General features: G+C 36.1%; 4 protein-coding genes across 9 annotated transcripts; 3 read left to right on the top strand and 1 right to left on the bottom strand.

The window, feature by feature from the left end:
* The first annotated feature begins 2,156 nt into the window (after nucleotides 1-2,156).
* Nucleotides 2,157-11,806, top strand: LOC111810049 (DNA-directed RNA polymerase III subunit RPC5). 5 transcript variants are annotated; one of them, XM_023696589.1, is made up of 16 exons: nucleotides 2,158-2,792; nucleotides 2,896-2,964; nucleotides 3,032-3,139; nucleotides 3,490-3,558; nucleotides 5,259-5,417; nucleotides 7,211-7,258; nucleotides 7,567-7,673; nucleotides 7,777-7,848; nucleotides 7,972-8,023; nucleotides 9,014-9,630; nucleotides 10,023-10,232; nucleotides 10,357-10,477; nucleotides 10,825-10,975; nucleotides 11,089-11,186; nucleotides 11,368-11,461; nucleotides 11,543-11,806. In XM_023696589.1, the coding sequence occupies exons 1-13, from the start codon at nucleotides 2,379-2,381 to the stop codon at nucleotides 10,894-10,896; spliced, it is 2,118 nt and encodes a 705-aa protein (XP_023552357.1). In that variant the 5' UTR covers nucleotides 2,158-2,378; the 3' UTR covers nucleotides 10,897-10,975; nucleotides 11,089-11,186; nucleotides 11,368-11,461; nucleotides 11,543-11,806. The 5 variants fall into 5 exon arrangements, with proteins under 5 accessions (XP_023552359.1, XP_023552357.1, XP_023552356.1 ...); XM_023696588.1 differs by having other exon boundaries at nucleotides 11,089-11,152; XM_023696587.1 differs by having other exon boundaries at nucleotides 11,089-11,461.
* Nucleotides 11,807-12,878: 1,072 nt separating this feature from the next.
* On the top strand, nucleotides 12,879-14,413 carry LOC111810643 (pentatricopeptide repeat-containing protein At4g36680, mitochondrial-like). The gene has a single exon (XM_023697384.1). The coding sequence runs from the start codon at nucleotides 12,937-12,939 to the stop codon at nucleotides 14,191-14,193; it is 1,257 nt and encodes a 418-aa protein (XP_023553152.1). The 5' UTR covers nucleotides 12,879-12,936; the 3' UTR covers nucleotides 14,194-14,413.
* Nucleotides 14,414-14,961: 548 nt separating this feature from the next.
* LOC111810644 (sigma intracellular receptor 2-like) lies at nucleotides 14,962-16,828 on the bottom strand. The gene is made up of 2 exons (XM_023697385.1): nucleotides 16,453-16,828; nucleotides 14,962-15,320 (listed from the first exon to the last, which is right to left on the bottom strand). Exons 1-2 carry the CDS (start codon nucleotides 16,774-16,776, stop codon nucleotides 15,138-15,140), a joined length of 507 nt encoding a protein of 168 aa, XP_023553153.1. The 5' UTR covers nucleotides 16,777-16,828; the 3' UTR covers nucleotides 14,962-15,137.
* A 983-nt stretch (nucleotides 16,829-17,811) lies between these two features.
* On the top strand, nucleotides 17,812-25,051 carry LOC111810892 (ATP-dependent DNA helicase DDM1). 2 transcript variants are annotated; one of them, XM_023697723.1, is made up of 16 exons: nucleotides 17,812-17,985; nucleotides 18,134-18,210; nucleotides 18,952-19,224; nucleotides 19,312-19,395; nucleotides 19,577-19,923; nucleotides 20,019-20,208; nucleotides 20,307-20,482; nucleotides 20,690-20,756; nucleotides 20,850-21,036; nucleotides 21,834-21,929; nucleotides 22,009-22,103; nucleotides 22,186-22,305; nucleotides 23,892-24,011; nucleotides 24,088-24,186; nucleotides 24,270-24,380; nucleotides 24,539-25,051. In XM_023697723.1, the coding sequence occupies exons 2-16, from the start codon at nucleotides 18,142-18,144 to the stop codon at nucleotides 24,776-24,778; spliced, it is 2,274 nt and encodes a 757-aa protein (XP_023553491.1). In that variant the 5' UTR covers nucleotides 17,812-17,985; nucleotides 18,134-18,141; the 3' UTR covers nucleotides 24,779-25,051. The 2 variants fall into 2 exon arrangements, with proteins under 2 accessions (XP_023553491.1, XP_023553492.1); XM_023697724.1 differs by having other exon boundaries at nucleotides 17,812-17,942.
* The last annotated feature ends 577 nt before the right edge of the window (nucleotides 25,052-25,628 follow it).

A 25,628-nucleotide genomic window follows, 5' to 3' on the forward strand; every position in this document is an offset into this window, starting at 1 on the left:
GTGTCCATATAATTTTGCTAGTTTACCACCGCTATAATCAGATCTTAAAACTTTTGTATACATTGAAATCTATAAACGAGACGTGAACACACGACTTAAACGAAAATGTCACAGATAAAAGATAGAGGGCGAGTGACTCAAACGAAAGTACTACAAATCCACGCTTAAAGCTTGCAACATATAATACTTTGAGTTCACTCGAAACATAAAGTTCCTTTGTGTACAACATTTTCCAATTATCTTATGTGAGATCTCATATCGGTTAGAGAGACGAACGAATCATTCTTTATGAGCGTGTGGAAACCTCTCCCTACTATATGCTTTTTAAAAATGTGAGACTAACGACGATATGTAACGGGCTAAAGTGACAAATATCTGTTAGCAGTGAGCTTGGGTTGTTATAAATGGTATCAGATCCCGTCATGGGATGGTGCGAGACATCAGTCGAAATAGGGCTAGATCCTCTAAATAGTAGACACATTTTAAAACTGTGAGGTTGATGACAATATGTAACGGGTCAAAGAGAACAATATCTCCTAGCAGTGGGCTTGAGTTGTTACACCTTTAGATATTGTTATCGTTGGTCTGGTATAAAATAAGTGACGAGATTTAAAGTAAGACTAGTAACGTAATAAATATTAGATGGAACGATGGAACCAACATCTACTAATGGCACATGAGTACCATCATCAGTCACAATTATATAAAAACGAGGCGACAATGAAACAGAGGAGGACAAACGAAGAGACAAATGACGATAGTCGCCTAAATCCAAAAACCATAAAGAAAAATATATACACGAGTTACAAGACGAAGAAACGCCTTTATTAAATGAGGCCGACATAACTTGAGATGGCATCCACGAGGTACTAGACGAAGAAAACCCTCTACGGAAAAAAAACCCGATAAATTGTTGTTTGTAATTTTGAACTAATTTTTTTTAATGAAATTAAGTAAAAATACGTAAAAAAATTAATCATTCATGTTTAGAATCGTAATTAAGTGGATGATTCTATATTTAAACGAGTATCACTTTTTGGGTGTCTTGGGACCCAATGTCTATCGATTGATATCTCCTCCTACACATATATAGCATGAATCAACGTGATTTCTTGTTGATCCTTCCTTTGCAAATATTGGAAAAGGATAAGAAGGCCAAATGCAAAGTGTTCCTTTAATTTAAATGAATTGCATTCAATTTTGAAAACGACACAAAGGGAAAAAGAAAACAATCTTTGATTTTGAGTGTTCTAGCCGTGAGTCGGGTCTCGCTTTACTTCTCTTTTTCCCCTCTCTCATCCGACCGTTCAGTTCCAGACCCCTCATACCTGTTTAATGTTAAAACAGACTGATTCTAGCTAACTTTCGGAGCAAACAAAAGATCCTCGAATCATGCTGTATGCATGAACAAACACGCAGTGTTGGAACTTTTTTTTATATTTTGATTCATATATTTAAGAACAATTTAGTTTTAACGGTATAAAGGAAAAACTAATATAAATGTTAAAAATATGTAGCCGTAACTAATTTAATTTCTCGAAGATTACCGTTCTTTTTAGTTAAAATTAGTGAGAACGAACCAACTTAAAAAAATACTTTTTAGTAAATAAAAAAAATAATGATTATATATTTTTTAAATTTGAAATATATTATATTATGTTTTTTAAATTATGTAACTTATATAATTTTAAATTGGGAATGTTTAAATCGTGTCCAATTTAATGTTTACCTAAAATAGTATGTCATAATTTGAAAAAGATATCTCAATAAATATATTATATTTTTATTCTAAAATTATTATTATTATTTTTTTTACTATATTTGAAATAGAAAATTATCTTTATATTAATAACACATATTTCACGTCAGTTGAGTCGTAGATAAAAAAAAATATAAATATTATAATTATATCTTATCTTTAATATATATATATAGATGAATTTTTATAATAATGTTTTTAATTAATTCGAACGTAACAATTTACTTAATCTCTATATTTATTATAAGACGATTTAAATAATATTAGTCTGTAAATTTAAATACGATATGAATTTGAAAATTTATTTTATTAATAAAGTTAAAAAAATTAATATGTATGAAATAAATAAAAAAAATTAAAAACAAATTTTATTGTTAATTTTTTAAGAAATACATTAAAAAAACTGAAATAAACCTAAAAGAGTTCAGGGAAAAATTAGGGGGTAGAAGACGAAGTTATTGTTCTTCGCCGGAGCAGTTGCTGGAGAATCTGATTGATTGCATAATAGAAGAAAAAACCTGACCTTCATCGGTTTTTTTCGAGTTCGAGAACTTCAACAGTTGCAGAAGCTTCTCGCTGTTCATTCACCCAGAGAGAGGAACGCGCCGAAACCTTCAGGATGGACCTGGACGACCTAGACGAACCGAGCCAGGTACCATCACGAACCTCCAGATTTGCACCGAAGACCTCTAAATTCAAGCCGAAGCCGAAATCGGAAGTAGTTCCGAAACCGGAGCCCCAACAGCCGACAACGAAGTTGGAACCTGAACCTCCCGTTTCGAAGCCGGAAGTTGCAGAGCCAGATGCTCTAATTGGGGAGAAGAAGGAAGAAGGCGAAGAAGTTGAAGTGAAACCTAAAGTCGAAGCTTCACTTCCTAATGGAGTTGATAAAATGGATGTTGAAACTAAGTTGGAAGTTGAAGAGGAGACAATGGTGGAGGATGATGATCCAATGGAAGAGGATGCTTCTGAAGATATGGTGGTTCGTGAAATCGACGTTCTGTTTACTCCTTCTGTTGATATCAATACGAAAGTTAGTCTTCGTTTCTTGCTTATTCATACTATGTACCATTGTTTTTTCCCTCTTTACATTTAATTAGTTTTGAAATTTGAACTCGACTGTCATCTATTTCCAGTTATATGTGTTGCAATATCCTCTTAGACCACGCTGGAGGCCCTATGAATTTGAGGGGCGATGTGACGAGGTGAGCATTTTCTTTGATTCCTTTTTGTTCTTGAAGAATTTGAATCATACCCTTTTAATTTCAATAGGTGAGAGTTAAACCCACCACTGGGGAAGTGGAAGTTGATCTGAATGTGGATATTGAATCCAATAACTATGACAGTAAAGCCGATGCCAATTTGCAAATGAAGAAGCAGGTATCTTCTCTTATGGTTCTATTGATACTGGTAGTTCACTTTTATCAGATTTAACTTGAAAAAGAATGCTAGATTCGTAGGATTTTCCAAAAGGTGAAAAGGTGCAAGTTTTATTAAACCGAATTCGGCAACAGTTTCTAGCTGCATCTTAGTTCGTTTCGTTCTTTCTTTCCCCCTGTCGTATTAGTCTCGAGTTTCATCTCACTTGATGAACTGTTTTTCTTATCACATGATGTACTACGTTTCATCTGGTAATAGAGTTATTTCTTTCGTGTACTATATACAAATGAGGATTGAGTTATTGGTGCTGTATTTTAGTGGATACCAACAAAAGCTTGTTTCTGGTTCAGACTTTGAAATCTTCATGGCAACCGCCTATGGCTACTTCCTATGCTGTTGGGCTGCTTATGGGTGATAAGGTTGTTTCCCTATCTCGCATCTTCTGAACTTTATTCTTTTCTTATCATTGATTGTAGTTGATGGGCCCTTTTTTTTTTTTATTTGTTTCTCTGGTACTTGGTTCATCTTTTAATTTCGAAACAACAAAGGTTGACCAAGTGGTTAGTAAGAGTTAAAGGGCTTAGAGAGAATAGATTCGAGCTATGGCAGTCCTACCTAGAATTTAATATTCTATGAGTCTTATTGGTAACAAAATGTAGTAGGATTTGGCACGTGTCATGTGAGAATAGATGAGGTGCGCAAATTGGCCTAGAACGGTACTTGAAAGTTACATAGCCATAACTCCATCAATAAACTAAACCACCCAAAGTAACAAAATTAATATTGTAAGAGGAATAGTTACAAAACACTTATACGCAGCACAATAAGAAGCCACATTTAGCTCAACAATATCAGTTTTATCTTCCAAAGGAGCTCGTTTGCTTAAAAAAATGTCCCCACAAAATTGGCTTGACCATATATATCCTTAAATTTTTTGTCTTCTCTTAAAACTATTATTGTAAAGGAGTTGGAAAAGATATAAATCTTGGGTTCTGTTGCCATTTTCTCGATAGGGAAACAACAAATATTTTGGTCCTGTTCCTGCTGCGAGGTTTTCTTTCAAATCCTTTTTTTGTTGTTTAGTGGACCCTTTCCTTTCCTTTCCCGTCCCAGCTGCCTCACTTTTTTTGTTGCTATGGAAGACTAAAATTTCCAAGAAGGTCAATTTTTTTTTGTTTGGCAAGTGCTTCACAGTAGAGTTTGCACATTAGATTGCATTATGAGGAAACATCCTTTAGTTAGGCTACTGTTTTATTCTTTGAAGAAAAGCAGCAGAAAGTATCGATCACCTCATTTGAAGTTGTCTGTTGCTTCCTTGGCTGGGGACTATTTTTTTTATAAATATTTTTGGAGATTGTTTAGCTCGATCTATTGTGGAGGAGGTGATTTGATAACCACCCTTTGTGGAAATGGTTGTTTTCTTTTGTTGGCCAACTTTTGTGCAATTGTATTAGAGTTTTTTGTGCTTAAGAGAAACAATAGAATTTTTAGAGGGCTTAGAGTTTTTGGGAGGGGTCTCTGGGCCTTGGTATATAAGAACTTTTGTAATTACTTTTTAAGTCTTATTTTGTTTCATTGGAGCTTTTTTTTAGTCGACTCCTCTTCTTTGTGGGTTGTTTTTGTGTATTTTCTTTTATTCTTTCTTTCTTACTCAATAATAGTTGTATTCTTTCATGATGCCTTACATTGATATCTATACCTTTGATGAACATCACACCATTTTTTGAGTCTAACGTTGTATTAAAAATGGAAAGTTATGCTTGGATGTGACTTGGGTCTGTTCCTATGATAGTATCCTGTGGGCTGAGAACATAAACTAAACTTTTATTTTGTATGGGTGAATTAAGAATGTTGCGCCCTGCAGGATCTTATACTATTGCATCCGTAATTGATTGAATGGGAAACCTAAATTTTGTACTTTGTAAAATTGATTTTTTTTTTTTCTTTTCTAACTAATTAGAATGAATGCAAGAATATTATAGGTTCCTATGTATTCCCCTAATTTATATTATGATGGTTGCCAAGACATTTTTCAAATTCTAGCATAAGGACTTGTTTGTTTCTATTTCCTTTAAAAAATAAATAACTATTGCTAGTGTTTCCATGGGTTATATTGCAGCTACACCTGAATCCCGTACATACAGTAGTGCAACTTCGACCATCATTTGAACACCTTAATTCTGGTGGCCCAAAAAGGAAAATTAATGTTAGAGCCGATCCAAATGTTAAGTCAGAAGAGCATACAGATGTTAACTCTGCAGGTGGATCAAGGAAGCAGGTTATTTTCTATTTTTTCTATTCTATACTAAATTACTACTGAAATATTCTCAACACAGATTTTATATTTATTTTGGTTACTGTAAAGTTATCAGTCTTTTTCTTTATAGGAAACAATTTCATTTTATTGATAAAATAAAATCATGAAATGATGAAATCCCATCCATTGGATTATAAAAAACTATTCCAATGGGCCACAAGGGTAGATAAATTATACTACAAATGGAGCTCAATTTACAGCATGAAAGAAATAGATAAGTAATTATGAGAGATGTGATTGGAGATCTCGTTCCTTGGCTGAGAAGATGCGAGAGTTATTCTATAACCAAATAGACAGACAAAACAACTTGGATAAAGTTGAGCCATTTTCTTTCATGAAGGAATGCCCAGTGAATATGAGAGAAGGGAGGACTCAAATATCATAAGGAAAGGCAATCTGCCACCCAAAGGCCTCTAGGTTGTGATCTCAAACAAATCTAGCCAGTTTGCTCCAAATGAAAAGGCAACTGTGTCATTCCTCTTCATTTTTGCACAATATGCAGCAGCTATGAGAGATGTCAATCCTAGGAGATATTCTTTGCAGCTTTTCGTGAGTATTGAGGCATGAATGACTAAGTTCTCATATAAAAAAACTTAACCTGTTTAGGATATTTTCCATTCCAAATGGAAAGGTAAAGATCTCTTTTAAACTGCATCAATACTCATGACAGATTACTGAGAATTTGCAATGACTGGCTCTTTCCCCCTCTATGTTTAGTTTGTGTATGGAAAGAGAGGAGAGTATAGACCATCTTTTCCTCCATTATTTCCCTAAAAAGGCTGGAATTTTCTGTTTCGTACTTTTGGGCTTTATGCATGTCTCCCAAATCAGATTGATGACTAGTGGTTGAAGTGCTCAATGGTTGGAAGATGGAAAGAAAAGCTAGAATCCTTTGGGACTATGCTGTTAGGGCTTTCCTTTGGGTTTGTTGACGTGAAAGGAACAAAAGACTTTCAGAAGATAAGTTTACTGATTTCATATCTTTTTGGGGCAACCTTCAACTTTTAGCCTCCGGTGGTGCACATTTACAATCAATTCTTTTTTAATTACCCAATTGCGTTTATTTTCAACATTTTTTTTAATTAGCTCCTTGGGCGGGGGTTCTCTCTTCCCCTGCCCCTAAGTTGTTCTTCTACTGTTTTGTCTAATACATATGTTTCTTATAAAAAGAAGATAAAGATCTCTCTTACGATGATTGCTGGCTGAGGATAAGAACTTGACAGAGATATTGTAGAGAAAACCTTATCCTTTAGACATTATCCATGGGATGGGCATATTGCACTAGCAAATATATTTGGGTAGAAAGAGATATTTCAGCGCTATGCAATATTATTATGATCGTTGATCAAGAGCTCTTAAGTACCAATTCAAATGTGCGCTGCTGTATATATATATATATATATATATATATATATATATATATATATATATATATATATATATATAGACATATATATTATTCTCCATATTTTACATCCCTTAGCAGCTGTTTAGCAATTTGAGCCCAGACATGGTAGTTTGTTGCTTCGCCAGTCAGAAGTAGCATAAAGGGAGAAGGCTATTTGGCAGAGATAACCGTATTGGAGGACTATTTATTTATTTGCAGCATACCTTATTTCTTTGAATACCACGTTTCTTAACTTTTTTTTCATAAGCTAACTTGCTGACCCTATCATTATATTGCTTTAGTTCACATCTGAGGTTTCATATGTGTTCTGGTATTTATGGACTTCTCTCTTGTTTTCTTGAAACAGAAGAAGCAAACAGGACCTTCAACGGAACCTAAAACTGTAGATGAAGAGGTAACACCATTGAACTTGAGTGCTCAATTACTACTAGTGGGTTTAAGATAGTTTTTGAGAAAAGTATTTTTAGCGAGTATTTTTCCTCTTGAACTTTTGGAAGAACCACTTAACTAAGTGATGCTTCTAGAAGCAGTTTAGTGCTATAAATGTTCTTAGGATTTTCAAAATCATTTTTTAAATGTGTTTGGATTAACAAAAAGCATTTCACCTCTACATAAGTCACCTCAACCTTAGCATAGAAGTGCCTTACTATTGAATCCATCATATATAGTTGTCTAATTGTTTGGTTCACTTATTTTCTCTAGTGCTGGATTCCACTTAAGTACTATGGTCTCGAGAGTGATCTATCAACCAGACATCTGCGAAGCATGGTGGCACAAAAAAATTCCCCCATGCAATTTTCAATGAGCCCGTATGTGTTTTTTGCTCGTTGATGCATAAAATCTTTAATACGGTAAATTCATCGATTTAATAATATTTATTTTGAGCATTTGATTTGGTTCTACTTATTTCAGGCATGACTATGTGGACTCCTTGTGTCCTGGTGCGAGCTCAAGTCGCAATAAGCCCAAAGGTCCATCTAAAAGGTAAACACATTTGCACGCTCCGGCTGTTTAATATATGTTACTGAACATTTAACTAGTCAGGCAAGTAATCTGGGAGACTTCAAATATTTACTGATGTCTTAATCCTACTGATGGACATTTCAGGTTCTTACTTTCATTGTCCTTGGAGGAGCGGATTAAGAAATTGCTGACTGAGGTTTGTTTGTAAGATGAATACTTGTGATTTTTTTTCCTGATTGCCATAAGAAGATATCAGTGCATGTGCACATCTACTCTATCGTCTAACTTTTATTCAGTATTAGCTGGCTGTATATTCCATGTCCATTTATGCATTCATCAACCATTTGTTATTATCATGGAATCATATTTTAAAATTGTGCTCTGTCAATTAATCAAGGGATTTTTTTTTGTCAAATATGGTTATTTATTTTTATAAGTTAGTATCATTTTTTTTTTGTCAAATATGGTTATTTATTTTTATAAGTTAGTATCATTTTTTTAGTTTCTGGGTTTTTGGTCAAGATACGCCCACCTCGGCTAATCTCATAAGACAATTGCTTGACCCTACTACATTTAGTTGTCAATGAAACTCATTGTATATTAAATCTTAAGTAGGCGGTCACCATAGTTTGAACTCATTTCTTCTATGTTTTTACATTTTTCATTGTTCCTATGACCACAATGTCAAACCATAGTGATTATTGTCATTGCTATATAAAAATAGATAATATAACTTTTATTAAGCAGCATTACCAGAAGCAGATCACGAAAAAGGATTGTATTGAGCATATAAAAAAAAGTTGTCCAAAGTATGATGAACTAGACCAATCAATTTCAATTGCTTAAAGTGAACAGAGAGGACTGTCTAAAGCCTAAGGTTAAAATTAACCTCCACAGCTTTAAAGCATCACATCCGCTAAATAAAATCGATCCCACATTTTCTTTTTTTATATGAAGTTAAAAGATATTGCAAATCCTTTACAAATTTGCAATTGGGTGATATTTACCTCCTTGCCCTCTCGATCAAAGTATAGTTAGGAATTGAAAGGGGAAGTGGGGGGAGATGCTAATGACTTATAAGGAAGTGCATTATCTTTTTATCATAGTCTTTATATCATGCTGATTCATTGTTGATGACTTATTCCGTGTTTGTTTTGTGAATAATCTTTTTCCTCCTTTCCAATAGGGACCTCCGATTCGAAGATTTAGTGCACTTAAGCATTATGCCCCTGATTATGAACCAGACGAGTTTATCGAAGCTCTTCAGCAGTATGCTCAGTCGGTGCAGGGTCTCTGGGTTGCAAAAAGTTCATTTTTACTTCCGCAAGATGGCAGTGGACGTTGTGCTAGGGATTTTGTTCTTTCTTTGTTTAGCAAGAATCCAGTGGTCAGCTCTTCGCAGATAAATGTTCCAAAGTCTCTTCGGGACAAAGTGAAACATTTTTTGAATTGGTTTGGTGTTGAAAGACCTGCCTTTAAGGACTGGAGATTTAAGGAGAAAACAGATCGTTTATTTTTGAATAACTACGTGGATATTGTTCAGAAGCAAGAAAAGGTCTGGCGATCTGTGGAAGAAGGTATCACTAATTCTTTCCGGGGATCTGTGAAAAACATGTCCCATGCAAACGCTGCACCAGTAAAGCCTGAAATGGTTCCTAAACCTGAAAAACAAGTCATTCACGACAAAGCTTCAACTAAAAGCAGTAATGCAGCTCTTAACCGCAGAAGTACCATGTCGGATGAAACTCGAGAAGCTTTACCAAAAGCCCTTCAAAAGCTTTTTCAAACTCACAAGGTTTGCAGGTAGGGGCCGGTTTTCTTCTTGCTTGTGCTTATCATTATGAGAGTTTTCTTGGTTGAAAGGACTGCTACTTTCTTGAATAGTATGGCGAGGAGTTTTGATGAGATTTAGGATATCATTGCCTTTTAACGTCTTTTTTTTCATGCTCTTTCTATCATTTATTAACTTCAATAAATGATAGGTTTCTTTTAGATGGGAAAACATGTATTCATCTGTTCGGTACGTGTTTATAAGCACTTGTATTGTTCCTTTGAGCTGTTTTTTGGGGAAGTCTTCATTTTGTAATAGCCTCGAGTTATCTATCATGTGGCATCATAATCTATTCTTCCCGTGGTGTCATGGAGAAGATGAATCTTCATGTAGCAAAGCTGATGCAGTTGCCTTATTATTGTAGCTTTCAGTTGATATGTCAAGGTTTGCGTGATTTGGCCGTGTCCCAGTCTACTCTTCCAAAAGCTGATGCCAGAATGGCGGTGGCTGCTGCATATGGTGTTGATGCTCCTCCAGATGAATTAAAAAGAATCATCTGCCAAGTTGCTACTGAGATTCATGGTCTCTATGTCTTGACATCATCTTCAGAGCATCCAGAATATGATCCATTAAGGTTGCTGGTGAATTAAATTCATGGTCAAAGTCTTTTATGTGAAGAACGCTGTTTGCATTATTTTTCCATGTAAGAACACGACAAATTGGCATCTTTGTTCTTAACTTCATGCTGCACTATGCAGGAAAGTTGTCATTCAACTTTTACGTGGACGTGGACCTAAAGCAGTGCTTAAAAAAGCTGATGTTTTGGAAGCTTCCAAGCGTGAACTTGGGAGAGCAATCAATAGCAATGAATATAGCAAGGTAAGCCACCATGTTATTCAATCTCTCACTCATTTGAATTTCTTCCCGCATGGAAAGGGAACTTCTTTAATAGATTTTGGTTCTTATGCTACTGAAATATTCTGGTTGAGGATCTTTATTGTTCAGTGATTATTTTTCTTTTGACGTGAAACATTATTGTTCAGCTTGAAATCTCTTGCATTTTCTAAAAGCGCCGTCAATCACTGTTGATTTTATGCACTTTCTAGTGACATTCTTTTATCCTGGGATTGGCTCGTACAATCATTATGAATTAAATAAATGTTTCGGCCTTCTTCACTGGTATCAAGATATATGATTCTGGTCTTACCCTGTTGCCTTTTGTGCAGGTTATGAACGAAATTTGCGTGTCCCATGGTTCTTCTTGGGCCTTGAAGAGTGGCGATGGAAATTCGAGATGACTAGGTTCCTCTCGTGACATTCCGAGCACAATTAAAGAGGTTCAAGGCAAAGCCAGCAACCAGATCTCCTCACTCTGCTGTACAACTTTCTTTACTCTTACTAGAAAGTATATCAAATTACCGAAAGCATAGAGAGAAAGAGAGAAGTTGTTGGTTTTCTTTGCTCTGATTGATAAAATATGCATTTTGCAGATATATTGAATGCCATTTCCCGTGGCCCTCCATCATTTGATCCACATCCAAATTTTGACTCCATGTATTTTCTGCAACATTTAGATCTGATAAACGTGGTGCCTGTTTTCTCTGTGATTACTTTACTTAATAGTTTATAATCCTCAATTTATCAATGATGCAAAAGGCCATCTGAGCTAATAACATTTCAAATTATAGTAACTTTTAGAAAGAGTTAACAGTGTGAAACTGTTCATTTCGCTGTTTGATGCCAAATTACTCTACTTTCTCTATCATCAGGTACCAAATTCCAGCGCTGGGAACCTTCTTTGGCAGACTGAACACTCCTTGATGTCATTGTGCAACACAAAAATTTTGAAATGTACAGACAAAGGTAAATACTATCCCTCTTATAATAAGATAAGATTCAGCAGCAGCTTATGTAATGCAAACTCAAACCACTGCACAATATTAGGTGATCCTTTGAGTGTTGGCAATGAACTAAGAGCTTCCGGCGTGGTTCTCTGCTTTGGTGGTGTCTTTTATTAACTATAGTTTGAGGACGCTTTTGTTTTTTTGTAAGTTAAAAGGTGAATTTAGTCTTTGAACATTGTTTATTTAGTGTTCAAATTTCATCAAAAAGTTTAGACTATGTTCTTAAATTTATCATGTACGCTTTATTAGATACTATTTTGATGATGATAATGGTGTTCGAGCTGTTGTCACCAAATTTTTAGTACCTTGTTGAAGAACCTGGCTAATGTAGAGACATAATAGTTTACTCTTTTAGATCCAACCATGTAACGCTCTAATTTTCTTAACCTAAAAACCATTATGCGGGTGTTTTGGGTCGATTTGATTCTAAAAATTGATGCCAACTAACTAACGTTTACTTGTGTTTTCGGAGTCGAATGGATTTAGTGAATATGAATTGTGTTCTATAGTTGTTTTTGGATTATGTGACCCTAATAGAGCCCGTGGTGGCAGGTTTGGCTAGGTAATATAAGGGAAATGTATCATACTTCTTGGAATGATGGTTCGACCTCCTTGGTCTTGAGGGGTGGTGAGCAACATGGAACTCGATAATCAAAAGGGGCTTTTCAATAAAGGAAATCCAAGAAAAACATTCTACAATTTCTCCCTCTAACGAAGAAATGTTCTCTATCTTCATAAAGTGAATATCCCGTCTCTCTAGGAGAGTTTAGTATTGGAATGATAAAATCTATTGAATACTATAAGGAAGACTCCATGAACAAAAGATGTTCTTAGCACCAATCCCCAATTTTGAATGCAAATATTTTAAATTAATTACCTTAGTAAAAATTTAGTAAAAATAAAATATGGATAAATATTGTAATTTTTTTTATCAAATTAAAAAAATATATAACATAACAAATTATATTAAACAATTTCATAAAATATCAACTATAAACCATTTATAATATAAAGCATGTTCATAAATTAATAGTTGAGACTCAAACTTAACATTTAGTTATATTCATACAACTTCATGGTAAATTTGTAAGGTATTTACTCATGGTAAATATATATTTAAATTTTTTAAAAGATATTTAAAGGTGCTCTTGAAATTAAAAAAAAATAAAAAATTAAGGGTAAATGATATTTTTTAGTATATTTTTAAATTTAAAAAAGAATATTTTTGAAATTTTTTTCGTACCAAAATTTAAATATATATTTTTAGATTTTTTTAAAAAAAATTTAATTGCGTTTAAATAAAATACAAAATTTAAAGATGTTTTTATTAATTTAACTTAAAATTTAAAAGGCGAGAGATTATAAACGGAGTCTCAATTCAAGGTAAAACCCTCCCAGACTCGCACTTCCAGAGTCGAACTTAAAACCCTAGAAATGTCCTCCATCGCCACCCGCCACATCCGTCGTCTATCGACGGCAGCCACCGCCACCGCCACCGCAACCGCTGCTGCTAAGGCCACAGCAACGACGTCCTCTTCAATATCCATTTCAAAAGCGAAATCTAAACTAAGAACCGAGTATGATCCAGATAAAGCTCTGAACATTTACTCTTCTGTTTCCAGTCACTACACTTCCCCTGTCTCCTCTCGCTATGCTCAGGAACTCACCATTCGGCGCCTTGCAAAGTCTCGTCGATTCGATGACATCGAATCCCTGATCGAATCCCATAAAAATGACCCGAAGATCACTCAGGAGCCCTTTTTGTCCACCTTGATTCGATCCTACGGTCGAGCTGGTATGTTCGAGCACGCTATGAGGACTTATAATCAGATGGAAGATTTCGGCACTCCTCGATCGGTGATTTCCTTCAATGCGCTATTATGTGCATTTAACCATTCGAAGCAATTCGACAAAGTTCCTCAACTGTTCGATGAAATTCCGAAGAAATACAGTTTCTCTCCCAATAAGATCTCGTACGGGATCCTGGTCAAATCCTATTGCGAATCCGGTTCCCCTGAAAAGGCCATGCAAATCGTAAGGGAGATGGAGGAAAACGATGTGGAGGTAACTGCGGTGACATTCACAACCATTTTAGATGCTCTGTACAAGAAGGGCGAGAGCGAAGAGGCAGAGAAAATCTGGAACAAGATGATATCAAAAGGGTGTGAACTCGATGTGGGTGCCTATAACGTTAGATTGATGCACGAGCACGGCGGCAAGCCAGAACACGTTGAAGCATTGATCGAGGAAATGGCTAATTCAGGTATGAAACCCGACACCATTAGCTATAATTACTTAATGACTTGTTATTGCAAGAATGGGATGATTGATGAAGCAAAGAAGGTGTATGATGATATGGAGATAAATGGGTGTAACAAGAACGCTGCAACTTTTAGAACATTTATGTATTACCTCTGTAGAAATGGGGATTATGAAAAAGGGTATATGGTTTTCAAGGAGAGTGTGAAGGTTCATAAGATTCCTGATGTTAACACAGTGAAGTATTTGGTGGAGGGGCTGATGGAGAAGAAGAAGATGAAAGAGGCCAAGGGTTTAATCAGGACCATAAGGAAGAAGTTCCCTCCTGATTCTTTGAAGGCCTGGAGAAAAGTTGAGGAGGCTCTTGGTTTGGCTTCTTCTTCTTCTTCTTCTTCTTCTTCTTCTAAGGCTGATGATGAAACTGAAGAATAAGTGTTCAAGTTGAGCTACGTTGTTGTTGTTCTTGTTGAGTGTAATGCTTTCTTCTCTGACTTTTTTAGTCCCTAATTGAACAAGTTTTGTTCTGAAAGCTGCAGATTGCTATCAGTTGCTATTATGGCTTGCTATTAGAAGCCTAGATTATGAGTCATGGGGCTATATAGAGCTGTAAAAGCACCAATTTTTTTTCAATAGAATCTTAGCCTTTCTTACAGTTTGTTTTCAAATGATAGGCATGACAACAAATTGGCTGCTAGGTTCAATTGTTGACTAAGAAGACGAAGTAAACTTGGTTGGAGTGACATATGAATTATGAGAAGGTTTAATATTTTGACGTGTTAGAAATGGATGGATGTATTGAGAAAAGAATTGACGCATCGATGGTGCCCTTTGAAGGGTTGTAAGTTGGTAGGCCGAAAACCGTCCCAAACTATCGAAACTAACCGACCGACCTTAGTTGGTCGGTTTTATGATGGGTTGGAGGTAAAAGCTACTATTGATCGGTCGTTCCTCGAAAAAATGTAAAATTCGACAAACGGATATATTTATTAGAGGTGTATATGGTTCGAGTTGGGTTGGGTGGATTTTTTTGGACCCACCCAAAAGTTCGACCGACCCAACTTATGGCACTAGTAAACCTGTAAATGGAAGCCACCGGTCGGTTTTCCTCCAAAACCAACTCGACCACCCAACATACAGCCCTGGTCGGTTTTCCTCCAAAACCAACTCGACCACCCAACCTACAGCCCTGCTTTCAACTGCTTGTTCAATTTCATTCCCGATCGCTTTATTGTCTTCAATTCAATCAGTCCCAACAAAAGGGAAAAATAAAAGGCTGATTTCAATTTTCAAGCTTAAATCTTCTGAAAAGAAACAGATTATTGGGACACAGTTACTTGGAAGAACAAAATGGCGACATGAGATGCCATATCTTTGCTTCAAACCTTCTTTTTGCCGGCAATTGATGGTCCAACGGTGTCGCCGGTGGCCGTAGCCTTGCTGCAGCGCGGCATCAGCCCACGTAGCGTGGCCAAAACTCCCAAACCCAAGAAAGGGAGATACAGTTTCAACAGTACTCCAGATGCCCTCTGTGACCCTATCAATTCAGCTGCTATGGCCGCCTGAAAAAACAACCAACAAAGCTTATTCATTTACTTCCTTTCAAAGAGTCAAACTTTGAGTTTTTTTTTTTTTTTTTTTTTGGGCTTTTGCTCGGGGTTTTGTTAGATATTTCGTCTCACTCCAACGGGATCTCACAATCCACCGCCTTCTGGGCCTAGCGTTTTTGCTGGCACTCGTTTCTCTCTCCAATCAATGTGAGATCTTATATCAATGGAAGAGGACAACTAAACATTTTTTTATAAAGATATGCAAACCTCCCCCAATCAAATGTGTTTTAAAAACTGAAGGCCCAAAGAGGACAATATTAGCCAACGATTGGTTTGGGTAATTACAAATGGTATTAGAGCCGACACTGAGTGGTGTACTAGCGAAGACGCTAGGCTTCGAACGGGGTGGATTGTGAGATCTCACATTGATTGGAGAAAGAACTAAGTGTTTGGGTAATTACAAATGGTATTAGAGTCAGACACTGGACGTGTACTAGCGAAGACGCTAGGCCTCGAACAGGGTGGATTGTGAGATCTCACATTGATCGGAGAAACATCTAAGCATACGTGTTTTAGAGAAAAAATCCAAAGAGAATAATATCTGGTAGCGGTGGGCTTAGATAATTACAAAGGGTATAAGAGAGAAAAAATCCAAAGAGAATAATATCTGGTAGCGGTGGGTTTAGATAATTACAAAGGGTATAAGAGCCAATGAATTGTGAGATCTCACATCAATTGAAGAAATTACAAAGGGTATAAGAGCCAATGAATTGTGAGATCTCACATCAATTGAAGAAGAACATTAATCATTTTTTTTTATAAGGGTGTGGAAAACTCTTCCTACCAAACACGTTTTAAAATTTTTGAGGGGAAGCACGAAAGTGAAAGCTTGAGCAATTATAAATGATATTAGAGCGAGACACAGGGAGGTATGGTAGCAAGGACGCTGGGTCATAAAAGGGGTGGATTGTGAGATCTCACGTCGATCAAAGAGGAGAACGAAATATTTCTTTATAAGGGTGTAGTATAAGGGTGTGGAAACCTCTCCTTAACCGTCATGTTTTAAAAACTTTGAGAGAAAACTCGAAAGGGAAAGCCAACGAGGATCTACCAATCAGATGATCTTAGGAGAAAAGTAGAATACCATAGCAGAGAAAAGGGAGACGCCATAGATCAAACAGGTGGTGTGCAGCCATGACTTCGCAGCCCAGATGGCGTAGAGGTTGAAAACGGTGAGCGGCCATTGAAGGAGAAGCTCCAGCCAAAGCAGGCCGACGAAAAAGGGAGGCGTCTCCGCCATCAGATAGTCTCCCGACAGCCGAATGTACATCTCCTTGAAATCAATAAGAACATCGGGGAAAAGGGCTCCGGGGAGCAATAACTGGGCGCCGATGAGCGGCGGCGCCATGGCATGTACAAAGAACGACACAAATAGAACTGAATCGAAGAGCTTCAGAAGAACCCCCATCTTCTTCTCCGCCGGGAAGGGACAGTGGGAGAGACGTTGACTTCTACTTATTTCTTTCATCGGAATTTAATTATATTATAATATAGATTAAAATATATATATATATTTTTTTGTATAATTTATAAATAATTAATAGAGTAACAATTATTTTTTAGTATTTTATTGTGAAACGTGACATATTAAATAATTAACGTGACACGTAAACAATGGATTCGCTCGTTGGGCTGGACGAGTCACTTTAAAAATATATAATAAATTCTTAAACCTTTCAATTTTGTTTCGTACATGTGGAGGATTATTAAAAGGAGTAGTCGTAAATCATGAGTTTATAAATAAGAAACATTACCTCTATTAATACATGTCCATTTAAAGTGGACAATATTATGCAATTGCCAAGGGTCGTGTTCTTAACAATATATGCACTTAATTTTTTTTACTGTGTTGTTAACATATATATTCAAATATTCAGTAACAATATCATACTATTTTGAATATACAGATTGATTTATTAGACACAAAATAAAAAAATTTAAAAATTGAAAGATCTATTAGACACAAAATTAAAGGATGCCGACCCTTATTTAAGAATAATTCGATATAAAATTTTAAAAAGTTTTTATTATTAGTATCGTTAAATTTAATATAAACGATTTAATAACTTTTAATTTTTTTTTATGAAGGTTTAAAATATTTCTACAAATTTTTTGAATTTTTATACATAAATAAAAAATTTTAAAATTTATTTATATTTGTAAACACTTATATTTTTTAAAAAATTTACCAACAGTAAATTTAGAATCTAAAATCAATATTTTTTTAGTACCATAAATATGAAATATATTAATCTAAATTTATTATTATTATTATTATTTTTGTGTGTGTAATTAACTCGGTAGGTGTACAAGGCGAACTAGACCAGCACTTGAGGTATTTTTGTAATTAATTCCTTTTTCAGGGTCCAAAACGTCTCTCCATTTCCCGCCTAAAACCCTGAACAAAGAAAAAACAAGACATTCTTTAAGAACCAGTATAACAGCACGCGGAGCTTTTCTGCAAACTTCACGACGATCCATTTTCCATGGTTGCTTCCCTGTAAAAATTTCTTCATTTCTCGGTGAATCTCAACTGCAGAACTTAAGTTTCTTCGATTTTCTACCGTGCATTTGGTTCGTTCTGCTTCCGGATTTTCGTCTTTGTGTTTGTTGAGCGGTAGGAATTTCAGTACACAAGATTAATCAACTCGGCGCTCGGTTTATAGTTTCGTAGGAAGATCACTTGGTTATTTGTGTTTTCAAGTGGTTTTGCTCAGATTTTAGGCTTAATCCGGTCTTTGTTCACTGTTTGATACTCGTTTTAGGGCTGGAAATGGCTCTCGAGGAGAAACCAAGAGCTGATAATTCTGCAGAGTCACCGACCTCGGTTCTGGAAGACGAGGTTTTTTCACTTTCTTCACTTCAGCTTCTGACTCTTTTTTTGTGCTCTTGATTCTTTTGATACGGCAAAAGACATTGTCTGGAAATTTTAGCAGGAAAAAAGGAGTCGATTTCGTGTTTTTACCTGCTTTCGAGAAGAACTTTTAAATGGTGCTTAATGAAAAGGATTATTCCGTCCTTGAAATTATTATTTATTAGTAAAAGAAGAACAAAGAACTTTCTGGAAATAATTATCTTAATGTGTAATGATTAATCTATCGTTTTTCTTTTAGAACGCTCCTCAACAGCCGCATATTTTCCTTACTCTCCTTTTTGCTTTCTTTTTATTCAATCATATTCTGTCGTAACGCTGAAATAGAAGATTTTTCATGTTTCCCTGAAAAGATTTTCCCAGGGTCTAACACTTATTAACTTGTCGGCACTTGAAAACAAATTTGTTTGGATATTCAGTAATGTTTGCGGTGAAATTCATTGAAAAATGGTGGAGATACCTCCAACTTCTTGACAATGTTGAATTAAATGGAAGGAAACATGTAGTCTATTTTAAGATTCCATATGGACCTCTAACACTTGCGTGTTTGTTTTCTTGTGCATTCTTTTGCCATCATGTTCAAATGAGCTATGTTTGCATGTCAGTAGGGAATATATCAAATAGTTTATTCGATTCCTACTGAACTGGTATCCGTTTTTTCTAATGCTGCGCCAAATTTTCTTGTGACTTTTTCCCCCTTTTTGCATGAAGGATATATGTAATGGGGAAAATGAGATCAAGTTGGAGGAAAAGATAATTTTGGAAGCAAAAAATGGGGATTCCAGTCTTATATCAAAAGAAATGGCAGAGGAGGAACAGAAATTGCTGGAAGCTCGGGTTAAGGATGAGGAGGCCGAGAAACTTGAGGATTCAAAAGAATCTGCAAAGTTGAATGACAATCAGTTTACCAAATTGGACGAACTTCTCACTCAAACACAGTTGTACTCAGAATTTTTGCTGGAGAAAATGGATGACATCACATTTGTATGTCTATGTGCTGTATAATTTACAGATTTTAAAGTTATGCGCCTTTTCTGTCTCTCGTTGAGATTGTTTTCAACTTTTTGCTAGAATGGAGTGGAGGAAGAGAATAAATCTGTTGAGAAAAGTAATGTTCGTGGTTCAAAGAGGAAAGCTGCTCCACGTTATAATAATGTAAGAATTATGTGCTTCTCACGTCTTAACATCTTGGGGTACTGTTTTAAATCCTTTTTATATTTGAACTTTTAACCTCAAGTAATGTGTTATTAATTGAATTAATCTTGAATATCCTTTATTACTGCAAACTATTGGTATATTTTAAATAAATTCTAACCTGGGACAAAAATGTTTCTAGAGGAAGGCAAAAAGAGCTGTTGCAGCTATGCTGACTAGATCAAAAGAAGGTGAGCGTGACGAAGATGAGAACTTGACCGAGGAAGAAAGAATCGAGAAGGAGCAGAGTGAACTTGTACCTCTGTTGACTGGTGGCAAATTGAAGTCCTACCAACTCAAAGGTGTCAAATGGTTAATCTCATTATGGCAGAATGGGCTGAATGGAATCCTTGCAGATCAAATGGGGCTTGGTAAGACAATTCAAACCATTGGCTTCCTTGCACATCTGAAAGGGAAGGGACTGGATGGACCTTACTTAGTAATTGCTCCTCTTTCCACACTTTCAAATTGGATAAATGAAATATCGAGGTAGTCTCTCGTGTTAACTTGGTCTTAACATTTTTTAATAATAAATTGTTTAGTCACCTTATTTTCTCCATTTGTTTTTATGTCTCCTTATATAGATTTGTGCCCACAGTGAATGCTATTATTTATCATGGTAACAAAAAACAAAGGGAAGAGATTCGAAGAAAGTCCATGCCTAAAACAATTGGACCTAACTTCCCCATAGTGGTTACTTCTTATGAGATTGCAATGAGTGATGCTAAAAAAGTTTTGAGGCATTACAATTGGAAATATCTTGTCGTTGATGAGGTCAGCCATTTAGACTATGCTTCTACTGTGTCTCTTGTAAAAAATATAGTTCATGAATTTTAGACATTCTTAGTCTTTAAAACATATTTTTCTTGTAGGGGCATAGGCTGAAAAACTCAAAATGCAAATTGCTGAAGGAATTGAAGTACATAACTGTTGAAAATAAACTGCTTCTTACTGGGACACCACTGCAGAATAATTTGGCTGAGCTTTGGTCGTTGTTGAACTTTATTTTACCAGATATTTTTTCGTCCAATGAAGAATTTGAGTCATGGTCAGTATGCGTTTTTATCTTTAGATGGATGCTTATAATCTTAAGATTTGTTTTTTCCATTTGTGAACATGGTGGTGAATTTATAGCCTCTGGAAGTACTGCAATTTGTTAAATAAATAATACCACATATTTTGAGACTAGTTGCAGGGGGTCAATCAATTATTGTTACCATATTCAAGACTGATTTGCTCCTAATAATTTGTTCAGGTTTGATCTCTCTGGAAAGAGTCATGCTGAAGAACAAGAAGAAACACAAGAGAATAGAAAGGCCCAGGTTGGTAATTCTTTGATGTTTTTTTTTTTTCCAACCCCGTATGTTGTTATTTGTTGCATAAGTTTGTCATATATAGATATTTGAAACCTGCAGGTGGTAGCAAAACTGCATGCAATACTGAGACCATTTCTACTTCGGAGAATGAAATCCGATGTTGAGCTAATGCTCCCTCGGAAGAAAGAAATTATATTGTATGCAACCATGACCGAGTGTCAGAAGAACTTTCAGGAACATTTAATTAACAAGACGTTGGAAAGTCATCTCTCCGAGAAGGGATCAGGTGGTTTAACATTGAGTTTTAGTATATAGATGCCATGTGCTTGTCGTTGTAACTACGAAGTATGTTGCAGTATATTTTCTTTGTTTTTCTGCTCTTATCATTTGGTATATGGCTGAGGGATGATGGTTTCTCTTGGTTGCCAGTTGGCATTTAAGTTGCTAAGTAGCCAGGGGATTTACGGATAGCGAGTTTCCAACTCCTTTAAGTTTTGCACTATACTCGTTTAAATTTTATTCGTTAAATAAAACACTTCAATGTCACGACTAATATGCAAAATGAATGAGTCTATTTTAAATTCATTAAAGAATCCAATCTAACTAATAATATATTTCAAAAGTTTTTAAACTTCACTTTAGATATGAAAAATCATTTATCCTACAATATTTTAGGATTTCTCTTTAATATTATTATTTTAGAGTTTTTTTTTTTTGCATATCTATATTGGTTTGGCTCAGCTTAGGCATAAAGAAAGAGAAAAATCAAACCAAGCTGCCTTAGTGCGGTTGAATGGTCAGTTTGGTTTGGTTTCGTATACTTCTAGTTGACATAAATGAGTGTTTAAATCTTCAAATGCCGTGGGCTTAGGTTTCAGGTGCATGCTTGTTCTGGTTGTATTTCATTTAGGCTTTTGTAATATGTGCACTAAATGTTGCTTGGTTAAAACTGTTGTATGTGCACTTGGATCATCTTGTGCATGATTTGTTTAGGCTGCTTATTTGATGGTAGGCTTCATTATATTCGTTATATTCCATTCCATTTTATGTTCTGCTAATTGTGGTAATTTTGTGAAAATGTAGGCCATGTTTTGAAAGGAAAGCTTAATAATTTGATGGTCCAGCTTCGGAAAAATTGCAACCATCCTGACCTCCTGGAATCAGTTTTTGATGAATCATGTATCTCTCTCATTCTTCAATCCTTCATGGTAAAAATGTATTATACAATTTCACTTAATCCCTTGTTTTTTCCTGACAGATACATATCCTCCTGTAGAGCAGATAGTAGAGCAGTGTGGCAAATTTCGCTTACTGGATAGATTGTTGACACGACTGTTAGCACGCAAGCATAAAGTAAATTGATTTGTAATCTTGTTCAGTTGTTCGTCTCAGTTTTGCCTAACTAACTTCATTGCCTACGTTGCATTTCTTTTAGGTCCTTATCTTCTCTCAATGGACTAAGATTTTGGATATCATGGACTACTATTTTAGTGAGAAGGGATTTGAAGTTTGCAGAATAGATGGTAATGTGAAACTAGATGAAAGGAAAAGACAGGTATGAGCTTTTGAATGAACTATCTGAATACTTTAAAGCCTGTTGTGTTGTGTGCTGTTGCTCTTGTTTTCCCCTTCGTTCCTGCTTTCTTACATTGTATGTGCCAAAATGTTGCAGTATGGTGTTAATATCAGTAATTGTTGCACCAAAGAACTATGTTCAATTTATCTGTTATGTGTAAGGCTACGTTACTAATGGAAAATATACGTGCATGATGCATATACATATTCCTTTGACAAATATCATTATAGAATCTGGTATATCGAAGAAGATGAAACTACGAGGAGAGTTTTGATAGAATTTAAGCAAGATAGAATTCAAGGATAATCACAAACGCTTTTGTAACTTCTATTGGAATTGGCATTGGATTCTGATGATCTGAGGTTGCTGCAAACATATGGTCCTCTTAACTGCCATATGCAGCTGGAAACTTGCTCTTGGCTATTATAGTCCTAATGTTCTGATGGACACATTTGGAAAGTGTGAGATTCCACGTCGGTTGGGAGGAGAAGGAAACATTTTTTTATAAGGGTGTGGAAACTTTTCCCTGACAAATGCGTTTCAAAAACCTTGAGGGGAAGCCCGAAAGGAAAAGCCCAAAGAGGACAATATCGGCTAGCGGCGGGCTTGGGCTATTACAAATGGTGTCAGAGCCAGACACCGAACGATGTGCCAGCAAGGAGGCTGAGATCCGAAGGGGGGGGGGTGGAAACGAGGCAGTGTGCCAATAAGGACGCTAGGCCTCGAAGAGGGTGGGTGGATTAGGGGTCCCACATTGATTAGAGAAGGGAACGAGTGTTAGTGAGGACGCTGGGCTCCGAAGGGGAGTGAATTGTGAGATCCCACATCGGTTGGGGAGAAGAACAAAGCATCTTTATGAGGGTGTGGAAACCTCTCCCTTGCAGACACGTTTTAAAAACTTTGAGGGGAAGTCCAAAAGAAAAACCTAAAAAAGTACCATATCAAGTTGGCTCAGACTATTACAGAAAGGTTGTCTCAGTCTTTTTGTGAAGCAGATAAATATATTAGTCTGTTAGGGGGAGGGGTAGGGGAGTATAATGGCAACCATATTTGGTGCAGGGAGTTAGTCATCTGTAACATATAGAGACTAGAGTTCTAATTCTATGGGGTAGGGTAAAGCAGAAAAAATAGCCAATAATTTATAGAGGATTTTATGCAGAAGAAAACAAAAGGAAAAATACTTTGAAGGAAAAACAAAATTGTGAACCTCACCACGGAGCAGAAATGTATGCCTTAGTGACGCCACCTCGCCTGATCCTGGCAAGATTCCTTAGGTGCTGATGAGTGTTTCCTAGTCTAGGTGCATGCCAAGGCCTTCCACTTGGCTTATATTTGTCCTAGAAATGTCCAAAATTCTCAGTATTGCCTTCGTGCTTTGTGCTACTACTTTAGTAGGTTTTGTTGGGATCTTGAGAAACGTTTAGTTGAGACTGAAATAATTACTTGCATGTTATATGTAATAATAAATTGAATTTCCCTTTACATGCCACAGCTGGACTAGAAATGTTGTAATATTTCCTTTATGAAAGTGTTGTAATTGACAAATTTAATTTTTCTACTTGTAGATCCAGGAGTTCAATGATGTTAACAGCAACTACAGGATATTCATTCTAAGCACCCGAGCTGGTGGTCTGGGTATCAACCTTACTGCAGCAGATACCTGTATACTCTATGACAGCGATTGGGTATTTTTCTTGACACTCCATTTATTGTTCAGTTTCTGTATTAATATTGACTCACCATATTGCGTATATACACCAGAACCCACAAATGGATTTGCAGGCCATGGATAGATGTCACAGGATTGGTCAAACAAAACCCGTACACGTTTACAGACTTGCAACAGCTCAGTCTGTAGAGGTAACTTGCTGGTGGTCTTAATCTTTTGGTGTGTTCATATTCATGATGCTATTCATCAGTACTCTGATGAATTGTCTTAACAGGGCCGCATTCTGAATAGGGCATTTAGTAAGTTGAAGCTTGAGCATGTTGTCATCGAGAAGGGGCAATTTCATCAGGAACGAACTAAACCCAACTCTGGAGCTATTATAGAGGTTGGTTGACCTGTTTCAATCCATTTCTACTTTCATTTCACTCTCTACTGTGAAGAAAATGGATCTTTTGCATTGGTGATTTGCCGTGTGACCAACATTTCTTGTGGCTGCAATGAAAATTTCCATTGTTTCTTGTCCCGTTTTGTGTAAAAATTCAGGAAGAGGATCTGCTGGCACTACTAAGGAAGGAAGATTCTGCTGAAGATAAGATGATACAAACAGACATTAGCGATGCTGATTTGGAGCGTATTTTAGACCGCTCCGACCTGCTTCCCCCGTCTGGTTCAGACGACGAGAAATCGAAAGTTTCTGGTGATTTATACCCCCTCAAAGGGCCTGGTTGGGAGGTGGTGATACCAACTTCAACAGGAGGGGTACTCTCTACACTCAACGCTTAACTGTTAACAGTAGTTTTGAAGGTGGTGTTGCGGTTTGGGACACGGGGAAATGTATGTAGTTGGGGGATTCTGTTGCATGCAATTTTTGGTCTTTTTGAGTTTCTGAGCATGCAAAATTATGATTAGGGCAGCATGTTTTGTTTGAGGTTGGGAGATACACTCTGTGAAAGGCTGTCTTCAGAGGAGAGTTTCTAGGGCGTTTGGCCATAGAAACTTGCTTGATCTTTTTGGGACGAATTAAGAAAATATGAATTCCCTTTCTATCATTGCATACATTAGTGGCTGGACGAACTAAAAATATTTACCTAAACTTGCATGTTCTTCGATTGGTAAGCTTTCATGGTTTTGCTTTTTGTTTTTCTAAAGACCTCCCTCGTAACAATCTTCCTCTCGAACAAAGTACATCATAGAACCTCCTTTGAGGCCTATGTAGCCCTCGAACATCCTCATCTTAATTGAGGCTCGATTCATTTCTCTTAAGCCCTCAAACAAATTTCACCATTTGTTCGAAACTGAAGTCGCTTTCGACTACACCTTATTGATGTAGCTAAGTATGACTTTGATACCTAGAAACCATGGACCTTCACGATGGTTTGATATTGTCCAGTTGCATAGGCTCTTGTGGCTTTGTTTTTTGTTTTTCAAAAGGTCTCGTATCAGTGGAGTTGTATTATTCAATTCCTCAACATTTATGTCTTGATCGTGTCTTCTTCTTAAATTTTATTTTAAGATAAAGTTATGATCCACAAATTAAATTTAAAAAAAAAAAAAAATTAAGGACTAAAATGTGCTTAGATATGCTAATGAATTGAAAATAAATTGATGATCTAGGAATATATTGCATTCGCTA

This window comes from Cucurbita pepo, chromosome LG14, assembly GCF_002806865.2.
Source record: "Cucurbita pepo subsp. pepo cultivar mu-cu-16 chromosome LG14, ASM280686v2, whole genome shotgun sequence".
In the NCBI taxonomy this organism is placed as follows: domain Eukaryota; kingdom Viridiplantae; phylum Streptophyta; class Magnoliopsida; order Cucurbitales; family Cucurbitaceae; genus Cucurbita; species Cucurbita pepo.